This window comes from Nicotiana tomentosiformis, chromosome 11 (assembly GCF_000390325.3).
Source record: "Nicotiana tomentosiformis chromosome 11, ASM39032v3, whole genome shotgun sequence".
NCBI classification, from domain to species: domain Eukaryota; kingdom Viridiplantae; phylum Streptophyta; class Magnoliopsida; order Solanales; family Solanaceae; genus Nicotiana; species Nicotiana tomentosiformis.
This window is the reverse complement of record NC_090822.1, coordinates 977,600-999,409: the sequence shown is the minus strand read 5'-3', so window position 1 is coordinate 999,409 and position 21,810 is coordinate 977,600. Positions and strand designations below refer to the sequence as shown.

The following is a 21,810-nucleotide window of genomic DNA, read 5'->3' as shown; positions in this document are numbered from 1 at the left end:
AAACTATGTAGTGTAATCGCTCCCAAAAATTATTACCGGTAAAATATATTTTTTTGTATATTAATGCATAATAGATATATATTATTTTTTATATTTGACTGGCTAGCCAAAATGTAAATTGCCCTACAAAATACTACCCTTTTGATTGTAAAGTTATCACTTCATGATATACTAGTATCAAAAAGGCAAACCATCTAAACTGATAAATAATAATCGATTAATACTTTAATATTAAGATATGAGAGCAAAAGTATCTCTAGCTTAAATTTTAAAATGATACTCATATCTTGTTATTGATATCTAAAATTGAAAGAAAACCTTAATTTTCATATAATATTGGAAGGATAAAATAATTTTCATCTGTTTTTATTTGTTTAGATTTGCAAAATATTAGGGAAGAAAATGTGCAAGCAACTATTAACACTTGCATTAGTGTAACTTGTTTACATCACGCTCTTTGAAATGCAATTATTTTCCGTGGGAATACGAAATACCTCGTGTGACTGCTTTTTTTTTATTTGCATAACATAAAAAGAGGTACTTCTGATTAGCACATAGGAGTAGCAAATACAGATAACCAAAAAGAGAGGGTAATATGTACTAAAAAGTTTGGAGCATATAACTTCCAGAAACGACAAAAGATGACAGTATACCTTAAAATATGCTGACGCCAGATCACTCAATATCCAACGGCCAAGATCTCCTCAATTCCCAATCTCTAATTGGTTTGCTTACTATTCTATCCAGAGCTGAGGCAGCCACCCAACAGCAAAGCCAAAAACATCACAAACTCTTCTTTTTTCTCACTAGTCTTTTGAGTGGACCCCACTTCACTATCCCCCTGGTATTTGACCCACCCAACTATAGTCACCTATCTCACCACACCACTACCTCAAAAGGGCAAAAAACAAACTGTAAAACCAATAAATTCAGTGTTCAGTTATTGAAAGAGAGAGAAAGAGGAAAAAACAGTGAAACCTCTAAAGACTCAAAACTAAACTTTCAAGAATTACCAGTCAGGTGACTTTTGCATACATATAGTGAAAACCCCACTTGTAAAGTTGTGTTCTTTAGGCATGTTTGTTGATATTTTGTGTAATTAAATTAGGGTTTTTGGTTGGGGGATCTTGCTTTTTGTAAGAATTACCAATCTTGTGACTTGTGTGTATATATATATAGTGAAAAACCCACTTGTAAAGTTATGTGCTTTATGCATATTTGTGGATATTTTTGTCTAAGTGAATTAGGGTTTTGGGGGGATCTTGCTTTTTTGTGTATTAGGGTTTTGTGGTAAATTTTCTTGAATTAACTTAGAGATCTGTGTGGAGTGTTTTATTGATTGTTGTTTCTTTGTTTTTTGGGGTGATTCTGGGGAAAAGGGTATTTTGTCTAAATGCAGACTAGGTATATGGAGAGGACAAAATCTATGAAGAGGAGCTTGGAGGGTGATGAGGAGCAGCAGCCTGAGCGTAAAAGGCCTGCTTTAGCTAGGTAAAAGCTGTTTTTTTTTCTTGGATTGCCCTTTTTTTGTTGCTATATTGATGTTATTTGGTATGATGATGACATGAGTTGAGCTTAAATGAGACACACGGTCAATGAGAATTCTTACCATCGACCCACCTCTACCTGTTTGGGACCGAGGCGCAACAGTAGTTGTTGCTATACTGATGTGTTTTCCTTGTTAACTTTTATAAATGAATGGTGAGTTCTTAGGCAGCTGAAAAGTTCATTATTTAATCACTTCAATTCGAATCTGTGGTGTGAAACAGTCGTAACGGTGTTTCGTCTAAATTTATCACTTGGGATTTTGATTTGCAAGAAAACTAATTGTCATTTGGACCATTTCGCTGATTCATCATTGTAACTACTGAAAAGTTAATCCTGTTGAAGTAAAAGTTGTGACCTAAAGAATCTAGACAGAGTATTAATTCATTAGCTTCTCTTTAAAACCAAAAATATTGTTGGTGTAAGAATGTGCAATTCATTTTATTTTTTTGTTGTCATATTTGTCTGATCCTCCCATTGTAAACTGTGATTTTGGTCTTCTAATGGCTATAATCCTTGTACATTTCTAATGCAAACTTTCATGTATTCTGATTGATTTCTTGTTATAGCTTTGATTAATCCATGTTTGACATTTATGTCAGTTTTGAGTCATGTTAAACGAAAGTTTCTTAACAGTTTGCTCAATGTACATCTATTAGGATTTGGGAAACTATATACTAGCAGGTTTCTTGGGTTGCTTTTTTTTTTTTTATTTGGGGGGGGGGGGGGGTGAGGCAGAGGGCTCTGGAGATAAATAAGTACATACTTTGGTGTCGTTACCTATTTGTTGTGTGCGATCATATTGCCTAAATTGTCATTGACAGATGTTTACCTGTACACATTCTCTTTTCCTAAAAGAAGTCGTAGATATCAAATCTTAAATTTTTATGCAGTGTAATTGTGGAAGCTCTCAAGGTGGATAGCCTTCAAAGGCTCTGCTCATCGTTGGAACCGATTCTTCGGAGAGTTGTAAGATACTTAGCATTAGGATTTGGTTTTTGCCTGTCATCTCTCTCTCCTGAAATATGTTTAATGTTGGAGAAGTAATTCCTTTCGTAATCTTCAATTGTTTGATCCTGCTAGAAAAAAATGCTCCTTTATTACATCCTAATGTTTTGCGTTTTTTCTTTTTATGTGGAGCTAGAATGTGGAAATTCATCTTGACTGGTGGTAGATATTTATTCTGATAAGAGTTATCTTCCTTCAACTAAAAAAGTTCTTTCCTTTATGTTTTTAAAATTATACCTGTTGTATTATTATTACTTTCTGCACCCTTCTCTATACAAGGATCAAAGGCATAGTTGATTTTGCTATATGCTATTAGCGGGTCAGAAGATGAATGACCCTTGTGACATATAATCATATAAAAACTTGTACAAATATACATCATCCAATTTTCCACTGTGTGGTGAGAATTATCTCTTATGATATCAGTTATTTGAAGTCTAGGCTTCTTATTGGATTTTCACCATTTGAACTGAACAGGTTAGTGAAGAGGTGGAACGAGCGTTGGCTAAATTAGGACCTGCCAGAGTTGCTGGAAGGTTAGGCTCTCAACTGTGTCATTTTGCATCTAAGTCAGTCACGGTTTTCTTATGCATACTATTTGGAAAAGTTTTTGCATTATTATGCTTCTAGGTGAGAGGACTCTACCTTTTCATTTGAAAAAGGCAGAATAGCCAAATAGACGCATGTAATTGCTCTAGATCGTGTTTCCGGTCCCTCAACTTCATGGGGCTCCATTTAGGCATTGGTACGTGTTCAAAACAAGTGTTTTAAACCTCTCCGATGCTATGTTTTCCTCAATCGCTATCCACATCAGATAAAATATGCCACATCATCATTTATATTTTACAAAAGCTATTTTCTTTAAAAATTCCGAATACTACTCTCATTTTTTTTTTTGTCGTCTTCCTCCTCCCTCCCAATTATTCCCATTTCTTTCTCTTCCACCCACCGCCACCCACCTCTAGCAACTTCTTGAATCCAAAATTTTTTAGATCTTCACAGAGGCATCAGTTATGGGTTGTGAAAAAGACTAGTTAATGGATTAGAAATCAACAAAGAAACGGGGAAATTTTGGTGAGGCTGGTCTTGTTGATGTGAAGGATTGAAACCAATTTCTATCCAATGGGGAAAAAGTTAGTACCGCAAGTTACATTATCTTCAAGCAATCCCTTTTCTAGAAAGAGTAAATTAGCAAAGTAGTGAGAGCTTTACTGGGGGTAAGAGAGAACGTCTATACTAGTAATGGCTTCTCTTCTATTAGGGAGAGCAGGGTAAAGTTTGTTCTGAGATTCAAAGGTGGCGTAATCTCTGATTCATTGTTGACAGTGGAAGAAGGTAAAGAACCCGGTTGACAACGACAGAAAATTTCAAAGGGGGTGTTGAAGAAGTGGTTTTGCAATCATTGATAATCCCATTTTTTAGATAAGCCAGATGAAATATGTGACTCTTGAACCAAATATTCTTTGGGTGGTGTACCATTTGAGTGGTGTTGCTAGTTCTTGAATTTTGGGAAGAAGAAGAGTGGATCTGCTGGTAGTGATGTTGCTGGTTCCTTAATTTGGGAAAAGAAGAGTAGGTCTGCTGGTGTTTGTGATGGCGGTGACTGAAAAATAGCAGTGTATTGGTGAGTTTTTTTGGATGAAAATGGCGGTTCACCCATGGGAAGAAGGGCGAGGAAGACAGAACAAAAGAATTGAGGGGAGAAGGGGGAGGGGAAATTTTGTTTTTACCTTTGTTCTTTCTTTTTCAATTTTATTTTTTCCCGACTTTTAATATTTTTTTAAAATCAAAACCACTGCATTCACTCTCTTTAGGGGCGTGATCTCACACAGTTTCTCAAACTCTGCCATTTAAATTCCACATAAGCTTAGTCAATGGTCAGAGAGGATTAAAACGCTAGTTTTGAACACGTCTAGGTGCCTAAATGAAACCCCGTGAAGTTGGGGGCTGGGAACAGAATCTCGTGCAAGTACATGTGTCTATTTGGCTATTCTGTAAAAAAATGCTTCTAGGTGAGAGGGATGAAGATCACGTGGACCTTGTGGTTATATTGAACAGTATGTGTAGTTCAAGTTAATTTTGTCAAAACAGTTTAAAAAAAAAAAAGAAATCAAAAGAAGTATTTTGTGGAGGTACCTGATTGACTCTTCTGAATTCAAAAATCCTAAATAAGTTAGTTCACTCTTTGGCCATCGCTTAGTACTTTCTTTGAATACATAGACGCAGATGCAGTGTGCATCATGTTGTGATTCTCTTTTTCTGAACATTGAGTAATGCTTATTATCTAATTTAAAGAAGAGTATTCCTACTGTGCTACAGTAACATATACATACATGATACATACAGTAACATATTCATACATGATACATCATTCTTTTTTCTTTTCTCGAAAATAACGGGGTGTCCAAGACAACTTGCACCCAGCTCGACTATTCCACCGAACCCCAATGTACTATATGTGATTGAGGTTTATTGGGAAATAGGCCAAATCCATACACAACCCCTTAAAGTTGTCACCATTTTCCACTTAGACACCTCAACTATGACATTTACCTATTGAGCACTTCATGTGGTACAAAATTATGCCTATTGAACATTTTTTACTGACATGTACAAATGTGTGTGTGTCACTTTTTCCTAGCGCGTGAAAAGCATGAGGTACTTTGAGGAGTGGATCTGCTGGTAGTGATGTTGCTAGTTCCTTAATTTGGGAAAAGAAGAGTAGGTCTGCTGGTGTTTTGTGATGGCGGTGACTGAAAAATAGCAGTGTATTGGTGTGAGTTTTTTTGGATGAAAATAGCAGTGTATCGCCGGAAAAACGATTTCCCGGCGATTGCGTTTTCTTCTCAAACCACCTACACCATCTCCTCCTTCAAATCCGGCAACCACTACCCGTTTCTCCTTCACATTTGTTGGCCGCTGCCTCCACCAGTCAATTGAAAAAGTGAAACTTCCTATCATGGCAATTAGAAAATCAAAGCCCAATAATTGAAAGTACTACTCTCTCCGTTTCAATTTAAATGACACACTTTCCTTATTGTTCCGTTCCAAAAAGAAAGACACATTTCTATATTTAGAAACAATTTAACTTTGAACTTTTCATTTTACCTACTTTACCCTTAATGAGAAGCTTTTATAGCTACACAAATATTATGGCCCCACAAAGATTTTCCCCCTTAAGCTTTTAGGACCACATGTTTCAAAAGTCTTTTTTTTCTTTTTTAAACTTTGTGCCAAGTCAAACTACCTCATCTAAATTGAAACGGAGTGAGTAATACTTTTGTGTATGTCTTTGTCAAAGATGCAACAATTTGTAGCATTGCAAGACAAAAGAGTGAACAATACTATATAGAGGCAGCATTCTAAAACAGATAACATAAGCTGACCCTAATGGGGAAAGCAAAGCAGATAACATAAGCTGACCCTAATGGGGAAAGCACCTTTTCTTCTCCATATTTGATAAAAATCTGAGAAAGATAAAATTCTAGTAAAGAAGGCCATAGCTAACGGGATTTCACCAGAAAATGCTTTTGGCCGGCTGAGAGCTGTTTCAGCCTTTCTCCCCCACCTCCTCCTCCTTATTCCTCAGATTCGGCGACTACCATCACAACCTCCTCCTCCTCGGGCCACCTCCTCATCTTTTCTCCGTATTTTTTGTTAAATCTTGAGTTTTATTTTAGATTTTTTATGTATTTCTTTTTATTTGGCTGACATATATTTTCTTAATTGGTTTATTTTGTCACCTCAAAAGAGAGTAATGTTCACGCTTTAGAGTTAGTTTGGGGCTGTCAAATTTGTGTTCAATAGGCATAGTTTTATACCACATGATGTGCTCAATAGGTAAATGTCATAGTTGAGGTGTCTAAGTGGAAAATGGTGACAACTTTAAGTGGCTGTGCATGTATTTGGCCTGTTAAATATTAAGCATATCAAGTTCATTTTAAGAATTTTTAAAAATATGTGGCCATAAGCAATCAAAATAGATGTTACTACTTTAGCTTCCTTGTCAAAAGAAAAGAAAAAGATGTATACTATTTAATTTATCTATGTATAACTGAGTATGCAATCTAGTTTTTAGTAGATGCAATCCTAAAATCTTCAGGTTTCAGGTCATCTCCTAAGAGAATTGAAGGGTCCGATGGAAGAAACTTGCAGCTTCAGTTCAGGTCTAGGCTATCTTTGCCTCTGTTCACTGGAGGCAAAGTAGAAGGGGAGCATGGTGCTGCTATCCATGTTGTGTTGATTGATGCAGATACTGGCCATCTTGTGACTACTGGAGCTGAATCATGTATAAAACTGGATGTTGTTGTGCTAGAAGGTGATTTCAACACTGAAGATGATGAAGGATGGACGCAAGAAGAATTTGACAGTCATGTTGTTAAAGAGCGTGAAGGAAAGAGACCTCTTTTAACCGGTGAGTTGCAAGTTACACTCAAGGAAGGCGTTGGAACTTTAGGGGATCTCACATTTACAGATAATTCAAGTTGGATAAGGAGCAGGAAATTTAGACTTGGCATGAAAGTTGCTTCTGGATATTGTGAAGGCGTACGCATACGAGAAGCAAAGACTGAGGCTTTCACTGTTAAAGATCACCGTGGAGAATGTAGGCTGCTTAGTCTAAACATTTTGCTGTTGCTTTTATTCATTCTAAAACAGTTATTGACTATTTCTCGATTTCTTACTCTCCCTTAATAGTGTACAAGAAACATTATCCACCAGCTCTAAATGATGATGTCTGGAGATTGGAGAAGATAGGCAAGGATGGTTCCTTCCACAAGAGGTTAAATAAGGCTGAGATATTTACTGTCGAAGACTTCCTTAGGCTTGTGGTTAGAGACCCGCAGAAACTACGGAATGTGAGTAGTGTCTTTAGTGGGATATAAAAAGGAAATTGAAAAGAACGAGATTTTTAACTTTACATTACGTTGCACCTTGTCTTCTCAATTACTTGTATTTTTGGCAGATCCTTGGAAGCGGTATGTCAAATAAGATGTGGGATGCTCTAATAGAGCATGCAAAGACTTGTGTCTTGAGTGGGAAGCTTTATGTTTATTATTCTGATGATTCAAGAAATGTGGGTGTTGTTTTCAACAATATTTATGAGCTGAATGGCCTTATAGCTGGTGAACAATACTATTCGGCAGATTCACTTTCAGACAGCCAGAAGGTTGTTTATTCTTTGTATATATGACACGATTTTCTCTCCTTTCCTTTTTTAGTTATATTTAGGGTTGTTATTACTGGATTTGTAATGTACTATTGTACTGTGTTAACTCTAAGGAATCTGGCTGTGCGTTCAGCTGAATTTTTTGAAAATCTGGATTGTGGTCCAATATTATATGTAGTTGTGGTGCTTACGTTTTGATAAAGAACGTGCCAGCTTCTTATGGAGTTAAAACCTGCAGGTATATGTAGATTCATTGGTCAAGAAAGCGTATGATAATTGGAATCAAGTTGTTGAATATGATGGCAAGTCATTTTTGAATATTAAGCAAAATCAAAAAGCAAGCTCTTCGAGGAACGAGCTTGCTGTTGGGCCAGTGGATTATCCCAACAACGTGGTTAATCAGCTTCCACAATCACGACTTCCTGTTTCAGTCCAATCTGAGCAATCTGCTATGGACCCCAACTTGCTAATTGGAGGTAAAATGTTAATTTTTCAGAATTTTATACTTTTCTTGGTAGTAGTGTTTTATCTAGTCTATGAGTCATTGATGGTATGCCTAGCTTTACTTTGAATCTTGGATGCTGTACTTTGAATCTTGATCCATTTTAGTGGTCGATTGGGAGAGCTTGGAAGAAATGTAAACGAATACATCTTTAACATGAAATCTTATCTCCAGAGTACATACTGGACCATTTCACTGCTGAGAATAGTAGACTTGAATTAAGATTGCCTTTCATAGTGTAGATGTTGCAATTCAAGTACAGATTTGTGGAAAATCTCGGAAATGGTGCATTGTTTTCACATTACATAAGTTTAAGCTTGTGCGATTAATATAAATAATGTAACTTTTAGTTTAAAGCTACACTGGTCTTTTTGTTATCTTTCCTCCAAAAAACAAAACTAGACTACTCTTAGGTTGTGCTTGGCGATATAAAGGTAACACATACTTGTTGCATGTCAATAACTGACCCCTTCACTTTCATTTTCATTTTGTTTTTGCTTCAGAAGCTACTTTTGCCTATACCATTTGTGCAAGTTAACTTTTCTTAATATGTGGGATGATTTGGATGTGGTAATGGATTATAGACTCAGGGGGAACTTGTCAAATAGGTTGTTAACATGTAACGAGGAAATATTGCTGTGAGGTCTCACCATAGATAGACATTTATGTGGTAGTTTTGGCAGGATTTTATACAAATCTCCTGAGCCTAGTACTTTTCTTGGGAAAAGTGACTGATAAAATAGATGATCTAGGTTAGTGGAATTTGAGATCAAGAGAGTATGTGATGATCAGGGACTGTTGCTAAAGCTTGCATTTTTGGGAGGAGAAGACACGGCCGTATAGTGATGAGAATCCATTTTTCTTTCTAGTTTCGAATAAATTAAAGTTGTCGCTTTTCTTTTTCTTTACTTGGGTTATTTGGATGGGGGGATGTGTTGCTGCTGTCATGTTGAGAATAACTATGTTGATGATTACAGTGGATTGTGTAATTGGTCGACAACAATTACAACAAGTTGACATTTATCATATGTGTTTGTCGTTCTTTGCATCAATAATTATCCTTAGCTGTAGTGCTGGTTAAGTTGAATAAAGACAATTAGTGGAGCGGCTACTCTGGAGGGTGAAACAAATTGAAAAGATGCATAGTCATCTAACCTTTTCTGAATGTCATGCACCAAATAGTCAGTTTTCTTTGTGATTGTATTGATATATTCACTCTAGGAGATCTTTTTATCAATGTCATAATGCCATAATCTTTTCATTTGGTGTAACAGTTTCAGGTTATAATGACAGCATGGTTGCTAGAATGCCTAACCAAAGTCCGATGATGAATTCTAATTCCCGCTCACAGTTCGAGAGCACTCCATTTGCTCCTCAGCAGCAAATAACCAACACTCATCAGCTCCAAAGTACGAGCTATGACAACAATGTTGGCCTGGCTCTTGGTCCTCCGCAATCATCTTCATTCCAGACAATGACCTCATCTCTCCCACAAACCAATCTTAATCCTTTCGAGGACTGGTCACACAACAGGGACAAGGGAGTGGACGAGTTCTTGTCTGAGGAGGAAATTCGAATGAGAAGCCACGAAATTCTTGAGAATGATGATATGCAACACTTGCTGAGACTCTTCAGCATGGGAGGTGGCCATGGCTCTGTCAATGTGTCTGAAGACGGATATGGCTTCCCATCTTTCATGCCTTCACCATCTCCTACTTTTGGTTATGATGAGGACCCCAAACGTTCAGGAAAAGCTGTTGTGGGTTGGCTGAAAATTAAGGCTGCAATGAGATGGGGATTCTTTGTGCGGAAGAAGGCAGCTGAGAGGCGGGCACAGATTGTGGAACTGGATGATGAATAAAATATAGCGCTTCGAGGCTTAACCACCGACCATTTGAAGAACTATTCACTAGGCCGTGGTGATGCAGGTCCGAGTAATTAGCTACACAGGAGTTTATTTCCGAGGGATTAGTGAATTCGTTTTCATTCTCTTTGCGTCAAATAGTTTTTCATGTACAGAAGCCTGTACAGTAAGTTCACTTTTAATGCTCTCATTGTTAACTCAATTTGTGCTCTCTTTATCTGTTTCAAGATGTAATGTATTAGTCTGCAGACCCGAAGGGAAATATACTTTCAAAGAACTCGTGGCCCTCCTGTGTGTTGAATTCTATAGGAACTTTTATGATAAACAGGATGCTGATTGGCTTTTGCAATTTGAGCGTTCAGATAAAGCTATTCTCTCTCTTATTTGGCATTTTAGTGCCAAAAATAATGATAGGTTTAACTAATATGAAAAAGGGGCATACTTTGACTATGCAATTAGGTACTTGTTACTCATATGTTGTATTTTTCTCCCCGACTATTATTTATACGTTGTATGAAGAGACCTTTTCAACAGAACAAAATGCAGTTCATAGGTCCCTGAACTCTGTTGAAATTGCGCAAGCACTCTCCTAAAACTATAATATTTAGATCCCTCTACTTCAACATCTTCGGCATGGAAAACCCTGCACCCTTCTATCAAAATTTTACAACCTATTTGAAATTGTTTTTCAAAAATTTACAACCTTTGCAACGTGTAAGGTTTACCTCAAATGACCTATTTGAAATTGTTTGGTAGTATGCTGTTCCAAACTTGCAAATTTTAAAAAAGAGAAGAAACAAAATAGACCAACTCTAATTCTTTATCCTTTTTCCGTATGAAGACTCTAGGATAGTTTGTTTTCAACACTAATGGAGACTAGGATAGTTTGTTTTTAACACTAATGGAAAGTCTAAACTAGAAACAGAAAGTCAATCATAGAGTCATTGGGGTGCCTGAAATGAACCATCTGCGCAAGGTCAATGCCAAGGCATCTGCGCAAGTCAAGGGACTTGAGGTTAGGACAACCCTCAAGAATCGCCTCAAGCCCCTGAGCTGTCAAAGTATTGCCAATAAGTTGAAGCTGGCGTAGTGAAGGCAAGTGGGCTGCAATAGCAAGAGCATCCTCGTTTTTCTCTTCCTCGGTCTCAAAGTCTACAGCATCAAAGTGACACAATGAGAATGACATCAACCTCGGGCAGTGCACACCTAGAGCCTCAATGCAGGCAGGTGTGATAAAGCAGTCTTGGAGACTCAGCTCCTCCAAATGACACAATCTTGAAGCCACTTTCATCAGACCCGAATAGATAGGGGTGCCCCATCCTCCTGAGCAACCCCTAAGCCACAACCTTCTTAAGGTGCTGGACCTGTGGAGTGAAGGTTAGTAAAAGAAAGGTTAATACTCATGTTACTAATTTCTAAAAGTTTCGGCACACTGCTAATCGCAACTACCATAAAAGTAGTTCTACAAAGGCAATTTCAGTGATCACACATTACTTTCTGCAAGCCACTTAAAATTGCAACATTATGCCTCAACGTTGAGGCTAGATAAGAAAACTAATGCTAGAGAGCAGAGATTGCATGAACTAAAATAGTGCACATGTGAGCACCATGTCAATAGTAACTTTTTTCAGAAATTTGGTACTACACTTTTAAGGTCAACATTTTAACCAGTAAACTACAACTTATTATATTGTATATAATTGCAGCACAATTTAATCTAAAATCAGAAAGCCCAATAACACTTCAAAATTTTAACACTAAAAAATGCTTTAAAATTTTCAGCGGAAAGTACTATCCAATACACTATTATCAATCTTCAACATACTCCACTTACCATCCAAATACTGGAAAACATTTTTTGGGGAAACATTTTTACAAAATTTTCCAGGGACAATATTGTCTTTCTTAGCAAACACCTTCTAATGTGAAATATAGATCATATCAGAACAAAACATAATGAAACTCCCAAAAAAATAAAATAGCTTGACCAGAGGCAAAAGATGGAATCCAAGGCATTAAAAAAACATTACTACTAAAAGGCCATAAACCAAATATCCAAAACAAGTCATAACACGCAATTTAAAAAAAATAAATAAAAAGTACCAAGAAATAACTTTCGGAATTAAGTCGTCTTCAGCTTACTGGTTCTGAAGAAAAAGGGTCAAGTTAAACAGCCTTCACCACCCACAAAGCATCAAAATTTTCATTAGAAGCACAAAAAGAGGAAAAAAAAAACAAAAAAAAACAAGATAACATTTCAACTACATTGCACTGAGAACATAACACACACATACAAACTCCAGAAATTTTCATTAGACGCACCAAAAAGAGGAAAACAAAGAAAGAAACCACATTCAAAGAACTACATTGCACGGGTAACCAAAAAAACCCACATGCTTAACTTCAAGAAAATATCAAACTTAGCTAAAACTACAATACCTAAAGCTCAAATGAGGCGGATGAAGAAACAATAAAGAGCTGAAACCCTAATGTACGACAAGAGAGAGAAAAAAAGTGAGGTAATAGAGCTAGGCCTGTGACTGAAGAGAGGATTTGAAGGGTCAAAGCAAGGATTTTATTTCAAAGCAATCTCACATGTTTCTCCTTATCGGAATGGTCTCGAAAGAAAATCGGATTTCATATTTAACGTAGTAATTTTCGACAGCAACCAGTGCACCTATATAGTAAGCATAAACACCGTCTTGACACTCTCTTTCACCCCCACGTGTCCCCTTCGTTATAATTTATGTTCTCTTGAAAAATTCACATCCAACAAAGGGTAGAATGGTCTTTTCGGTTTGCTTAGGTGTCACTTTCTGATTTGTATTATCCACAAGAGGATTTAATTAACGATTGTTTGAGTCATTGTTTGCAAAAGGCCAAATGTAAAAAGTGAGTTAGTGTTGACATATGAAAGAGAATGTTTCCCACTCCTATCATCCTATGGATTGGATTTAATGGAAACGATAGGTTGTTAAAAGACCATCAAAGGAAATTAAAAAGAATGCTAAATTGGCAAAGGAATTTTGTAATATTCAAAAAGTGGAGATTTATAAGAGCGATACTCAGAAGGTAGAAGCAATAAATTCCAAAAAATGTCTTTTGCTAATTATTAATTCTCCTTTCCGTATTAATTAGTCTCTATTTCAAAGACACAATTTGGTAGAGAGCAGTCATTTTCAAAAACAAATGTCACAAATGATGTATATGAAAAACACGACAGATAGTTTGTACTGATAACCATATGTTAATTCATAACGAGTGATTACCTTTCCACTAAGTACGGGATATCGCCTAAGCCGCAAAACGCATACGAGAAGTCAGTGCATTGGCCCTGACTACGCTCGATCGCCGTTGAAAATAGAGCATGCATAACCCTCACCGGTATGCATTTTTGATCCCTCAAGTCGATAACATCCCACATAACTGGCTCTCTCAACAGTCGTCTCCACACCGAGCACACTTTACCGGCGCTTCGCAGTTTATCGATAGTGCTTAGCCTTTGTAAAATATTGACCCAAATGTCTTCCGGAAGATATACCCCTAGTGACTGTGTCGCATATTCCAGTTCAGGTTCGACAACAGCTGATTTCTCATCTCTTAGGCGAAGATTCTCAAAGAGATCTTCCACAATTTTAGTCCAAATCTCCTCCCAGTTCAGCCCCGGCGGCAACAAATCTCCCTTCACTTCCATTTTTTTCCCGACGAAATGACGAGCTATGAACGATTCTCTCCTGCGATGGACAATGAACGATTCTCTCCTGCGATGGACAATGAACGATTCTCTCCGGCGAAACTATAAATGATTCTCTTCCGAAAAACGAAGAGCGATTCTCTCCGGCGAAACTACGAACGATTCTCTTCCACAAAAGTACGAACTATTCTCTCCCGAAAACGAAGAGCGAATCTCTCCGGCGAAACTACGAACGATTCTCTTCCGCAAAAGTACGAACTATTCTCTCCCGAATAACGAAGAGCGATTCTCTCCGGCGAAACTATGAACGACTCTCTTCCGCAAAATTACGAACTATTCTCTCCCACAAAACGAAGAAGGATTCGCTCCGACGAAATGAGAACGATTATCCGGGTGAAATGAACGAACAATTCTCGCCGACGGAATGACGAACGATTCTCGCCGGCGAATTTGACGAACGATTTTGGTGTGTTCTGGAAGCTTCTGGATTCGAATTGTGGAGAAAGAGATTGATATTTTCAGGGAATTCACGTTTAAATGACTCAAAACAATTTGCGGGAATTTATATTAGTTTCGCCTGAAGGCTCAACGAAGATATTCTGTTAGTTCGTTCGAGAGCGAACAAACAACTGAAACAAAACAGATGCCAAATTAGTTTTTTCTCTTTTTTATTTTTTTATTTTGATAGAGACGGATTAGTTCGCCTATTTTCATATTATATCTTCGTCGATCCAGTTTTTATTTGCCCCATTTCTATCTGAGGAATCGTACCCTGATTTTTTAGACATCTTTTAATTATAGTTAACTAGTTAAATGGAGGCTTATTTGTATTAAAAGAAAATGAAATTATATAGCCGCTTTTAAAATAATAGTCGAAAAAATATTTATTTTTTATATATATTTGTGTATATATATATATACATTCTGTAATTTATATATATAAATTATACAAATTTTATATATTTTTTCGGCTACCGAATATAAATAATTTCTGGCACGGGCTAGAAGTGATAATACCCCTTTTAACATATTTTGTTGATATCACAGAAATTAAATTTTAAAATATATATGATTAAGACATACATATGAAACACTAAATTAAAATCAATTTTATACGGAAAAAATAAAATAGAAAGATTCAAATAAGAATATCACATACCTTAGAGAAGAGAAGTTATTACTCATAAAAGAATCCTCTTGACTTCTCCCTATTTAAAAGATATTACGAAATAGTAAGCAAGTAATAATATATATTTATTAGTGACTATGTTTATAGGTCATTAATGCTGATCATAATTAGAGACTTTTAATCTTACATAAGTCTTCTCTCCTTCTATTGCTATTTAAATGTTGGTCATAAGATCAATAATCATTGTAAATTTTTTTATTATTAACTATACTCTTTTAGACTTTTGAAAATTTAAAATAAGATAAGAAGAAAATGAGGAAAAATAACAGAGGAGAAAGAATCTAAGAAGAAAGTGGGATGGGGGCACCTCATTTTGGTCCTGAAACTTTTTTATTCGATTATATTCCTGAAATATATAACGATTAAAAAGCAAATATTGATTAAACGATGAAAGGGACGGAGTACGCCAAAATCACAATTATGGACCAAAGAATTTTCGCGTCTTAAAATTTTCCTACATGTTCTTGAAAGAAAAATAAAATCCTAATCAGTCACCCGAAATGAAAACATATACACTCCTTTTCTCAAGGTCATCAACAGTGATCTTCCAAGAAATCATGTACACCCCATGTACGTGACTCCAAATCTTCATCCAAAATTCTATTTGCATCTAAATTCAATTATGAAAGTAAATTTCATTGGCAAAAAAAAAAAAAAAAAAAGGGCAATACATCATCTATTAACAGAGATGGAGACCTGAAATCTAAAAATCCTTAAGCAGACATTGATCCATTAGGTAAGTAATCGTTTCGACTAAAGCCCATTTTGATCATATTGATACTTATACTGGCAGTGCCAACAACATTATTATTACCATGCCTCAAAACATAAGTAGGAGAAAATGGACTTTCAGATATTTTAGCAGTTTCAAAAGTTCTTAACGAAATTCAAGTTTTCTTCACTGGACTTTAATCGCTGCCTCTTTCTAACACCGCAAAATTTGTTAACATTCTTGTTTTTTTTTCAAATCATCTTCTTCTTCTTGATCAAAGTTGATAATTCCTTCACATTTCCACAAAAATGCTTTTTTCAAATCTAATTTGTGTAACATATTTTTTTTACTCGTTTTATCTTCGTCACTATCATCATCACTGGAAAAATCGATAGTATGACAATCAGTGTAACAAATTGGAAGTCAACTTCTTTTTTTCGGTATACCGCTCTGCGAGCAGACCGAATGATGAACATAAATCTTTCCGAATATCATGAATATCTCATGCCTGTGAGGATGAAAAGGGTGATATATATATATATATATATATATATATATATATATATATATATATATTCTTGAGAAAATAAATTGAAGGGCCAGAGAACAATATTTAACCGAAGCCTTCCACGTATAAGGATGAAAATGGGTTGCTCTGATGGTAAACACCCTCCACTTCCAACCAAGAGGTTGTGAGTTCGAGTCACCCCAAAAGCAAGATAGAGAGTTCTTGGAGGGAAGGATGCCGATGGTCTATTGAAAACAGCCTCTCTACCCCAGGGTAGGGGTAAGGTCTGCGTACACATTACCCTTCCCAAACCCCACTAATGGAATTATACTGGGTTGTTGTTGTTGTTGTTGTTGTTGTTTCTCTCACCTTATAAAGAGATGATTAATAACTTTAATATCTCACTGTAGACAACTTAACCAAAAAGAATCGCCTGCATTAAATCATGAAAGAATTACAAGAAAATACACTTGAATTCACATCATAACAAAATATGGCCCGTGTTTTTAAGTTTTATCCGACTTAGCCCATATTGTACATATTTTGAAAGCACTAGCAAATTCAAAATCTGTGTTCTTACAACCATTGCTTCTAAAAGCTATGGAGTTAAATCTGTGTTCTCACAACCATTGCTTTCACTCTCTCTTCTTCTCACATCTTCTACATATGCTTTAAGGGGCCGTCCGCCATAATTGCTTCTCCCCATGTATCACTTGGTTGCAATGTAAGAAAATTGAAGAGTTGAAGTCCACCATTGAAGGCCATTCAAAGCTTTGCTTTCGAAAATAGAATTTTTTGAGTTTGTTAGTTGTTTGGATTGGGTGTTGTTCCAATTGATTGAAAATATCAAAAGGTAGTTCAAAATTTAAATTTAAAGTGATTTGGAGTATATTTGAGCAAGATTTGAGTTAAATTTCAGAAAAAACGCAAGGAAGAAGACGAAGTGAGTTTTTTTGTATAATTATGTATAATCTTGTATAATAGTGTATAAGAGTGTATAAACATATCTTATACACTATTATACACTTTTATACACCTTTATACAAGTGTCTGTAGATGAACTTCTTCCATGATTTTTAGTTACAATTCTTGTTCAAAACCAGTCCAAATCTCCATTAAAAGACTTCAAATTTTATATACAATCTCCTTATACTATTTCTAACAAATCTAAATAACACCCACTCCAAATTTCTCACAAAATCAAATTCAAAATTTAAACCCACATATTTAAGCTTGTTAAAAATTTAATTTTCACCACCCAAATGGATTTGGTTTATTGAACTAATATTTGAGTCACAATTACTAATTTAAAAATTAACTTAAAAACTTGAGCAATATTTTAAAAATTAAATAGTAATTTCGAGAACCTATTGGAGTTGAATGTTGAATCTTAGCCTATTATTTTTGGGTTAGTTGGTTGTAAATTAAAATATGGGCTATAAAATTGAAAAGTAGGGAGTCCAGTTGTTCTTATGTGAAATTTTCCCTTAAATCATAACGTCTGCTGCCCATTTTAATCGATTTGACTCGAATTTTTTTGTTCCGTTTGTGTTTACCCAAAAACCGGATAGAGTTGAATTTGTACGTAGTTTTAAGGGTACATGGTATAATTTGGCACAAATCGGAAAGTAGGTAGAAATATATTGAGTATCGAATGTATAAAGAATGAAAATACAAACCAAATTGAATAGAAAGCTAGTTTATGAACAAGCAAGATGAGTCAATGTATAAAGCTCACAAGAGGATAATCTCTGTATGGATATCAGTATGTTTTTCTCTGTGAATAATAAGAGAGTGTATTGATGTCTTAATGTCCCCTTTTACAAAATAATAGTTATCTCTCTTATAGTGGAGGAATCCTACTTTAGATATAATTAAAAATACATAGTGGGGATCCCATGATAAATTAGCTTTTCCCCAATTCCTGCCGAGATTCTCTCTCTTAGCGTGGCTGTAATGGCTCTTGTCTCTTGGCTCGATCTTGGTTGGATTTGGTACTGTCCGATTCCCAGGTTTAGAGCTCGATATTAACTCGAGCTCGATATTGACTCGGGGCTCGGTATCCAATCGGGCTAGATATTGGTCGGTCTCTGGCTTTTAAGCTCGATAACCCCGCTATACTTCATAGTTCGAATTGGACTCAGGCTCGATAATGATTTCGAGCCCAGTATTTGATCGGTCCCAGGAATTAGAGCTCGATAACCTGGCTTCGGATCTAATACCCGATATTATGAAAATGACTCTCGGTCCATTATGTTCCAATTTTGACTAATCATACTAAGGTTGAAATCGGTTTTGACCATACACAGATAGTCCCCTCGTTTCTCAGGAAGAATGTGGCGAGAAACGACATGATTTTCAAGCGGTATGACTCGATACAAACTGACGTTTGCACCGAGCCCGACCATGACGTACGTGATAGATGTCTCGTTGGTTCAGTTTCCCAAGGCATTAAATGTGTGTCGGATGATGGTCGGCCATTGTTGACACTGAACTGTCATTGCCGACCCTATAAATAACCCCTCTTTTTACCACTTCTTACTTTTACATCTCCAAATCTTCTAAGTTCCCTTTCGCATCTTCTGAGTTCTTCATCTGTGAATTCTGTGATTTTCACTACAAAATCCCTCTTTAGAACACCAAATCTTATTGTCTTCCTCTATCTTCAATCTTTAAATCCCAATGGCGAAAACATCAAAAACCGTTCCTCAGAAAGAAAAAGCTTCTTCTTCGCTGCCCGACGGCGACAAAATACTGATGGAGCCACGACCTGAGGAGTGTGTTCCCGGAGGGTGTGTTCTTACCTCCGATTTTAAGATTGACAAAAGTTTTGCCGGTTCCCGGTCGATGCGATCCAGTATCGAGGTACATGTGCTCGCTAACTGAGGGCTATCTTGAACAACTAAGGAAAGATTGCAACTCGGAGAATAAAGAAGTGATAATCTCAGCTCCCGAAGAAGATATTACTACTTATGTGAAAGGGTTTCTAAGTGTGTACACTTACCCTTTTACGTTGGGCCCTCTCGATCTTGTTGTCATCGATTTCTTCCACCAATACCAAGTAACTCTAAGACAAATTCACCCTTATTTTTGGCGGATCGTTATTCTGATCCGCTTCTTTGTGAACAAAGTCGAGGGGATGCCTTTCACCCTCGACTATCTCATTAGGTTGTACAGCCCCTGCCTCTATCGAGGTGGGTTAATAAAACTCCAGTGCTGGGCTACTAAAGTGATGTTCTCGAGCATAGACGAGGACAAGGAATGGGGCTGGATAGGTAGGTTCGTTCGAGTGGAGACTTCAGACCTAATCCCGGTCGAGAAGATGCCATTTTCCGAGGAATGTATGAAGTGTAAGTATAATTCTACTGTTAGCTCCTATTGTTTTGCTCTTTCGTTTCTTTCTCACCGGTATCCTTTTCGTGATGCAACGGTTGCTTGGATGCCCGGTGCCATTCCTAACCTCAAGAGATGGGTTCGGGACCTGGCTTCGACCTCCATATATACCGAGCGCTTGTGGCGCGACTTATCGAAGGGCCGATGGGAGGCTAAAAATCATGGTAAGCCTCTTTCCCGTGTCTTCGATGATTCAAACAAAATGACTTCCTATACTTAACCAGTTTTTTTGTGTGTAGGTCTGGGCAAAGACGTAGTCATGAGGCCCTCGTCTGGCGAGGAAGGGACTTCGGCCCCGATTCCAAAACCGGCGAAGGATAACAAGAAAAAAGGGCCTCTATTGCCGAGGATCCAAAGCTTAAGACGAAGATGGCTCATATGCCGAGGAAGAATATCATCCCTTTGACAAAAGAATCTATTCGGCGTTTAAGGGATGAATACGAAGGAGAAGAAAACAACGACGGGTCCATACTGGTGGCCCAAGTGAAGAAAACCATTGATGCCCCAAAGGCAACTGGGTCGATGGCGGTCGATGAGGCTCCATCTTGAACTGAGGGGATATCACAGAAAGACTCGGACAAAGTCCCCGAGTCGTTGAAGATCGAGGATGCCTCCCACCGAAGTCATCAATCAGTGGGTATATCAGAAGGGGCCGACCCTGAAGTTTTTCGAACTGAGGAGAACGCCCCAAGTGACTCGCTTGGGGCAATAGCAATCGGAGACTCTCCTACTCTCCCTGCTTTTTCCGAAGGGCCAATTCGGGAAGCCCGAGCTTTGGGGAACTCAAAGTGGCCGGGCCCATGAAGGTGATGGCCTATTTTATGATTTATTTACCGGCATCGAGGATGCTGCCGGCCCGAGTGACGCGTCGGGTCTCTTCTTCGAGGTTCAACGAGCCCTGAATCGGGTAAGTCTCGATTCCCTTTGTTGATGTCTTATTTTTCCATTTTTTGCCTAACTTTTTCTCTTTTTCGAATAGGCTTTAACTCTTCATCAAGAGGAGTTTTCCAAATCTCGGGCAGAGTTGAGCCGACGTGAGGCCAACTTTCGAGTGCTTTCGGAGGAGAGAAATTCCCTCAAACTTCTTAATGGGCAGAAAGAGGAAGAGATCAAAGATCTTCGGGCCGAGTTGGCCAAGACATACCAAGATCAGACCGACCTGACCGAGCAGGTAATGATAATCTTAAAAACTCATGGGCTTGATTCGGGAACAGTGGCTAATATTTCGATCTCACAGCTGCAATAGAAGCTTGAGGTGATCGGGCTGCTTCGTGAGGAGGTCGATACGATGAGGGCGGAGACCTTGGGGTGGAAAGAAGGCATGGACCGCCTCACTGCAGAAAAAGAGACTGCTCGGGCCCAATTATCATTGGCCGAAAGTCAACTTCAAGGCATGAAGTAGAAGAGCTCAGTTCAAGCAAGAAAAATAGAGGAGCTCGAGGCTCGGTTGGCTTCCAAACTTGCCAAGGACAAATCTGAAGCCGAAAAAGCAAAGGCCAATGTGGATACATTTGTGCTGTCTATCGGGCCGATGCTGAAGCCGCTCAAGTAAAAGCACAAAAGGCAGCCGAGACCGCTCAAACTCAAGCATATTGGGTTGCTGAACTCGCCAAATGCCAATCTCGGAGTGAAACCCTCGAGGAGATCCACGCCCGAGATTTTGATCATACCGAAGAGATACAAAAGTCTAAAGAGCTTGAAGCTGCCTTGGCTTCCAATGATGATGATGATGATGGGAGTGAAAGTGGGTCTGAGAGCAGGGAGGAGCCCGATGGAGAAGAGACTGCCCCCGAAGATAACTAGGAAACTTAGGGTTTTTTCCATTTTGATTTCTTGTGTAGGGTCATGATCGGACGTTGTAAATACTCTTATATATAAAAAAAGATCTTTTCCTTTCCCGACTTGTCTCTGTTTTATTCTCTGCCTTCTGAAGATTTTGTTTTATTCATGCCTTATGAAAATTTTCATAAGTTCGAGGCCTTTAGGCAATTTGATCGAAGTCGGATCTTGTGACCTTTATAACCGAGTGAGCGTTTGTTTGAACTTGAAGTAATGTAGTCCGTGGGCTTTATAAGGTAGCCTTTAGGCCCGTAGGCTTTTAATAGTCGAGTGAGTGATTGCTCGAACTCAAAATAAGATTAGCCCTTAGGCTTAGTAGTCGAGTGAGTAATTGCTTGAACTCGAAGTAATGTAGCCCGTAGGCTTTTAATAGTTGAGTGAATGATTGC

The 21,810-nt window shown here is 37.6% G+C and overlaps 2 protein-coding genes across 2 annotated transcripts; one reads left to right on the top strand and one right to left on the bottom strand.

Annotated features, from left to right (window-relative positions):
• The first annotated feature begins 881 nt into the window (after window positions 1-881).
• LOC104107482 (calmodulin-binding protein 60 B) lies at window positions 882-10,435 on the top strand. The gene is made up of 9 exons (XM_018774593.3): window positions 882-1,020; window positions 1,380-1,491; window positions 2,439-2,514; window positions 3,031-3,089; window positions 6,663-7,156; window positions 7,249-7,409; window positions 7,517-7,720; window positions 7,959-8,196; window positions 9,497-10,435. The coding sequence occupies exons 2-9, from the start codon at window positions 1,394-1,396 to the stop codon at window positions 10,081-10,083; spliced, it is 1,917 nt and encodes a 638-aa protein (XP_018630109.1). The 5' UTR covers window positions 882-1,020; window positions 1,380-1,393; the 3' UTR covers window positions 10,084-10,435.
• Window positions 10,436-10,704: 269 nt separating this feature from the next.
• LOC104107481 (putative F-box/LRR-repeat protein 22) lies at window positions 10,705-14,401 on the bottom strand. Its single transcript, XM_009616300.4, has 2 exons — window positions 13,356-14,401; window positions 10,705-11,450 (listed from the first exon to the last, which is right to left on the bottom strand). The coding sequence occupies exons 1-2, from the start codon at window positions 13,778-13,780 to the stop codon at window positions 10,997-10,999; spliced, it is 879 nt and encodes a 292-aa protein (XP_009614595.1). The 5' UTR covers window positions 13,781-14,401; the 3' UTR covers window positions 10,705-10,996.
• Between the last annotated feature and the right edge of the window lie 7,409 nt (window positions 14,402-21,810).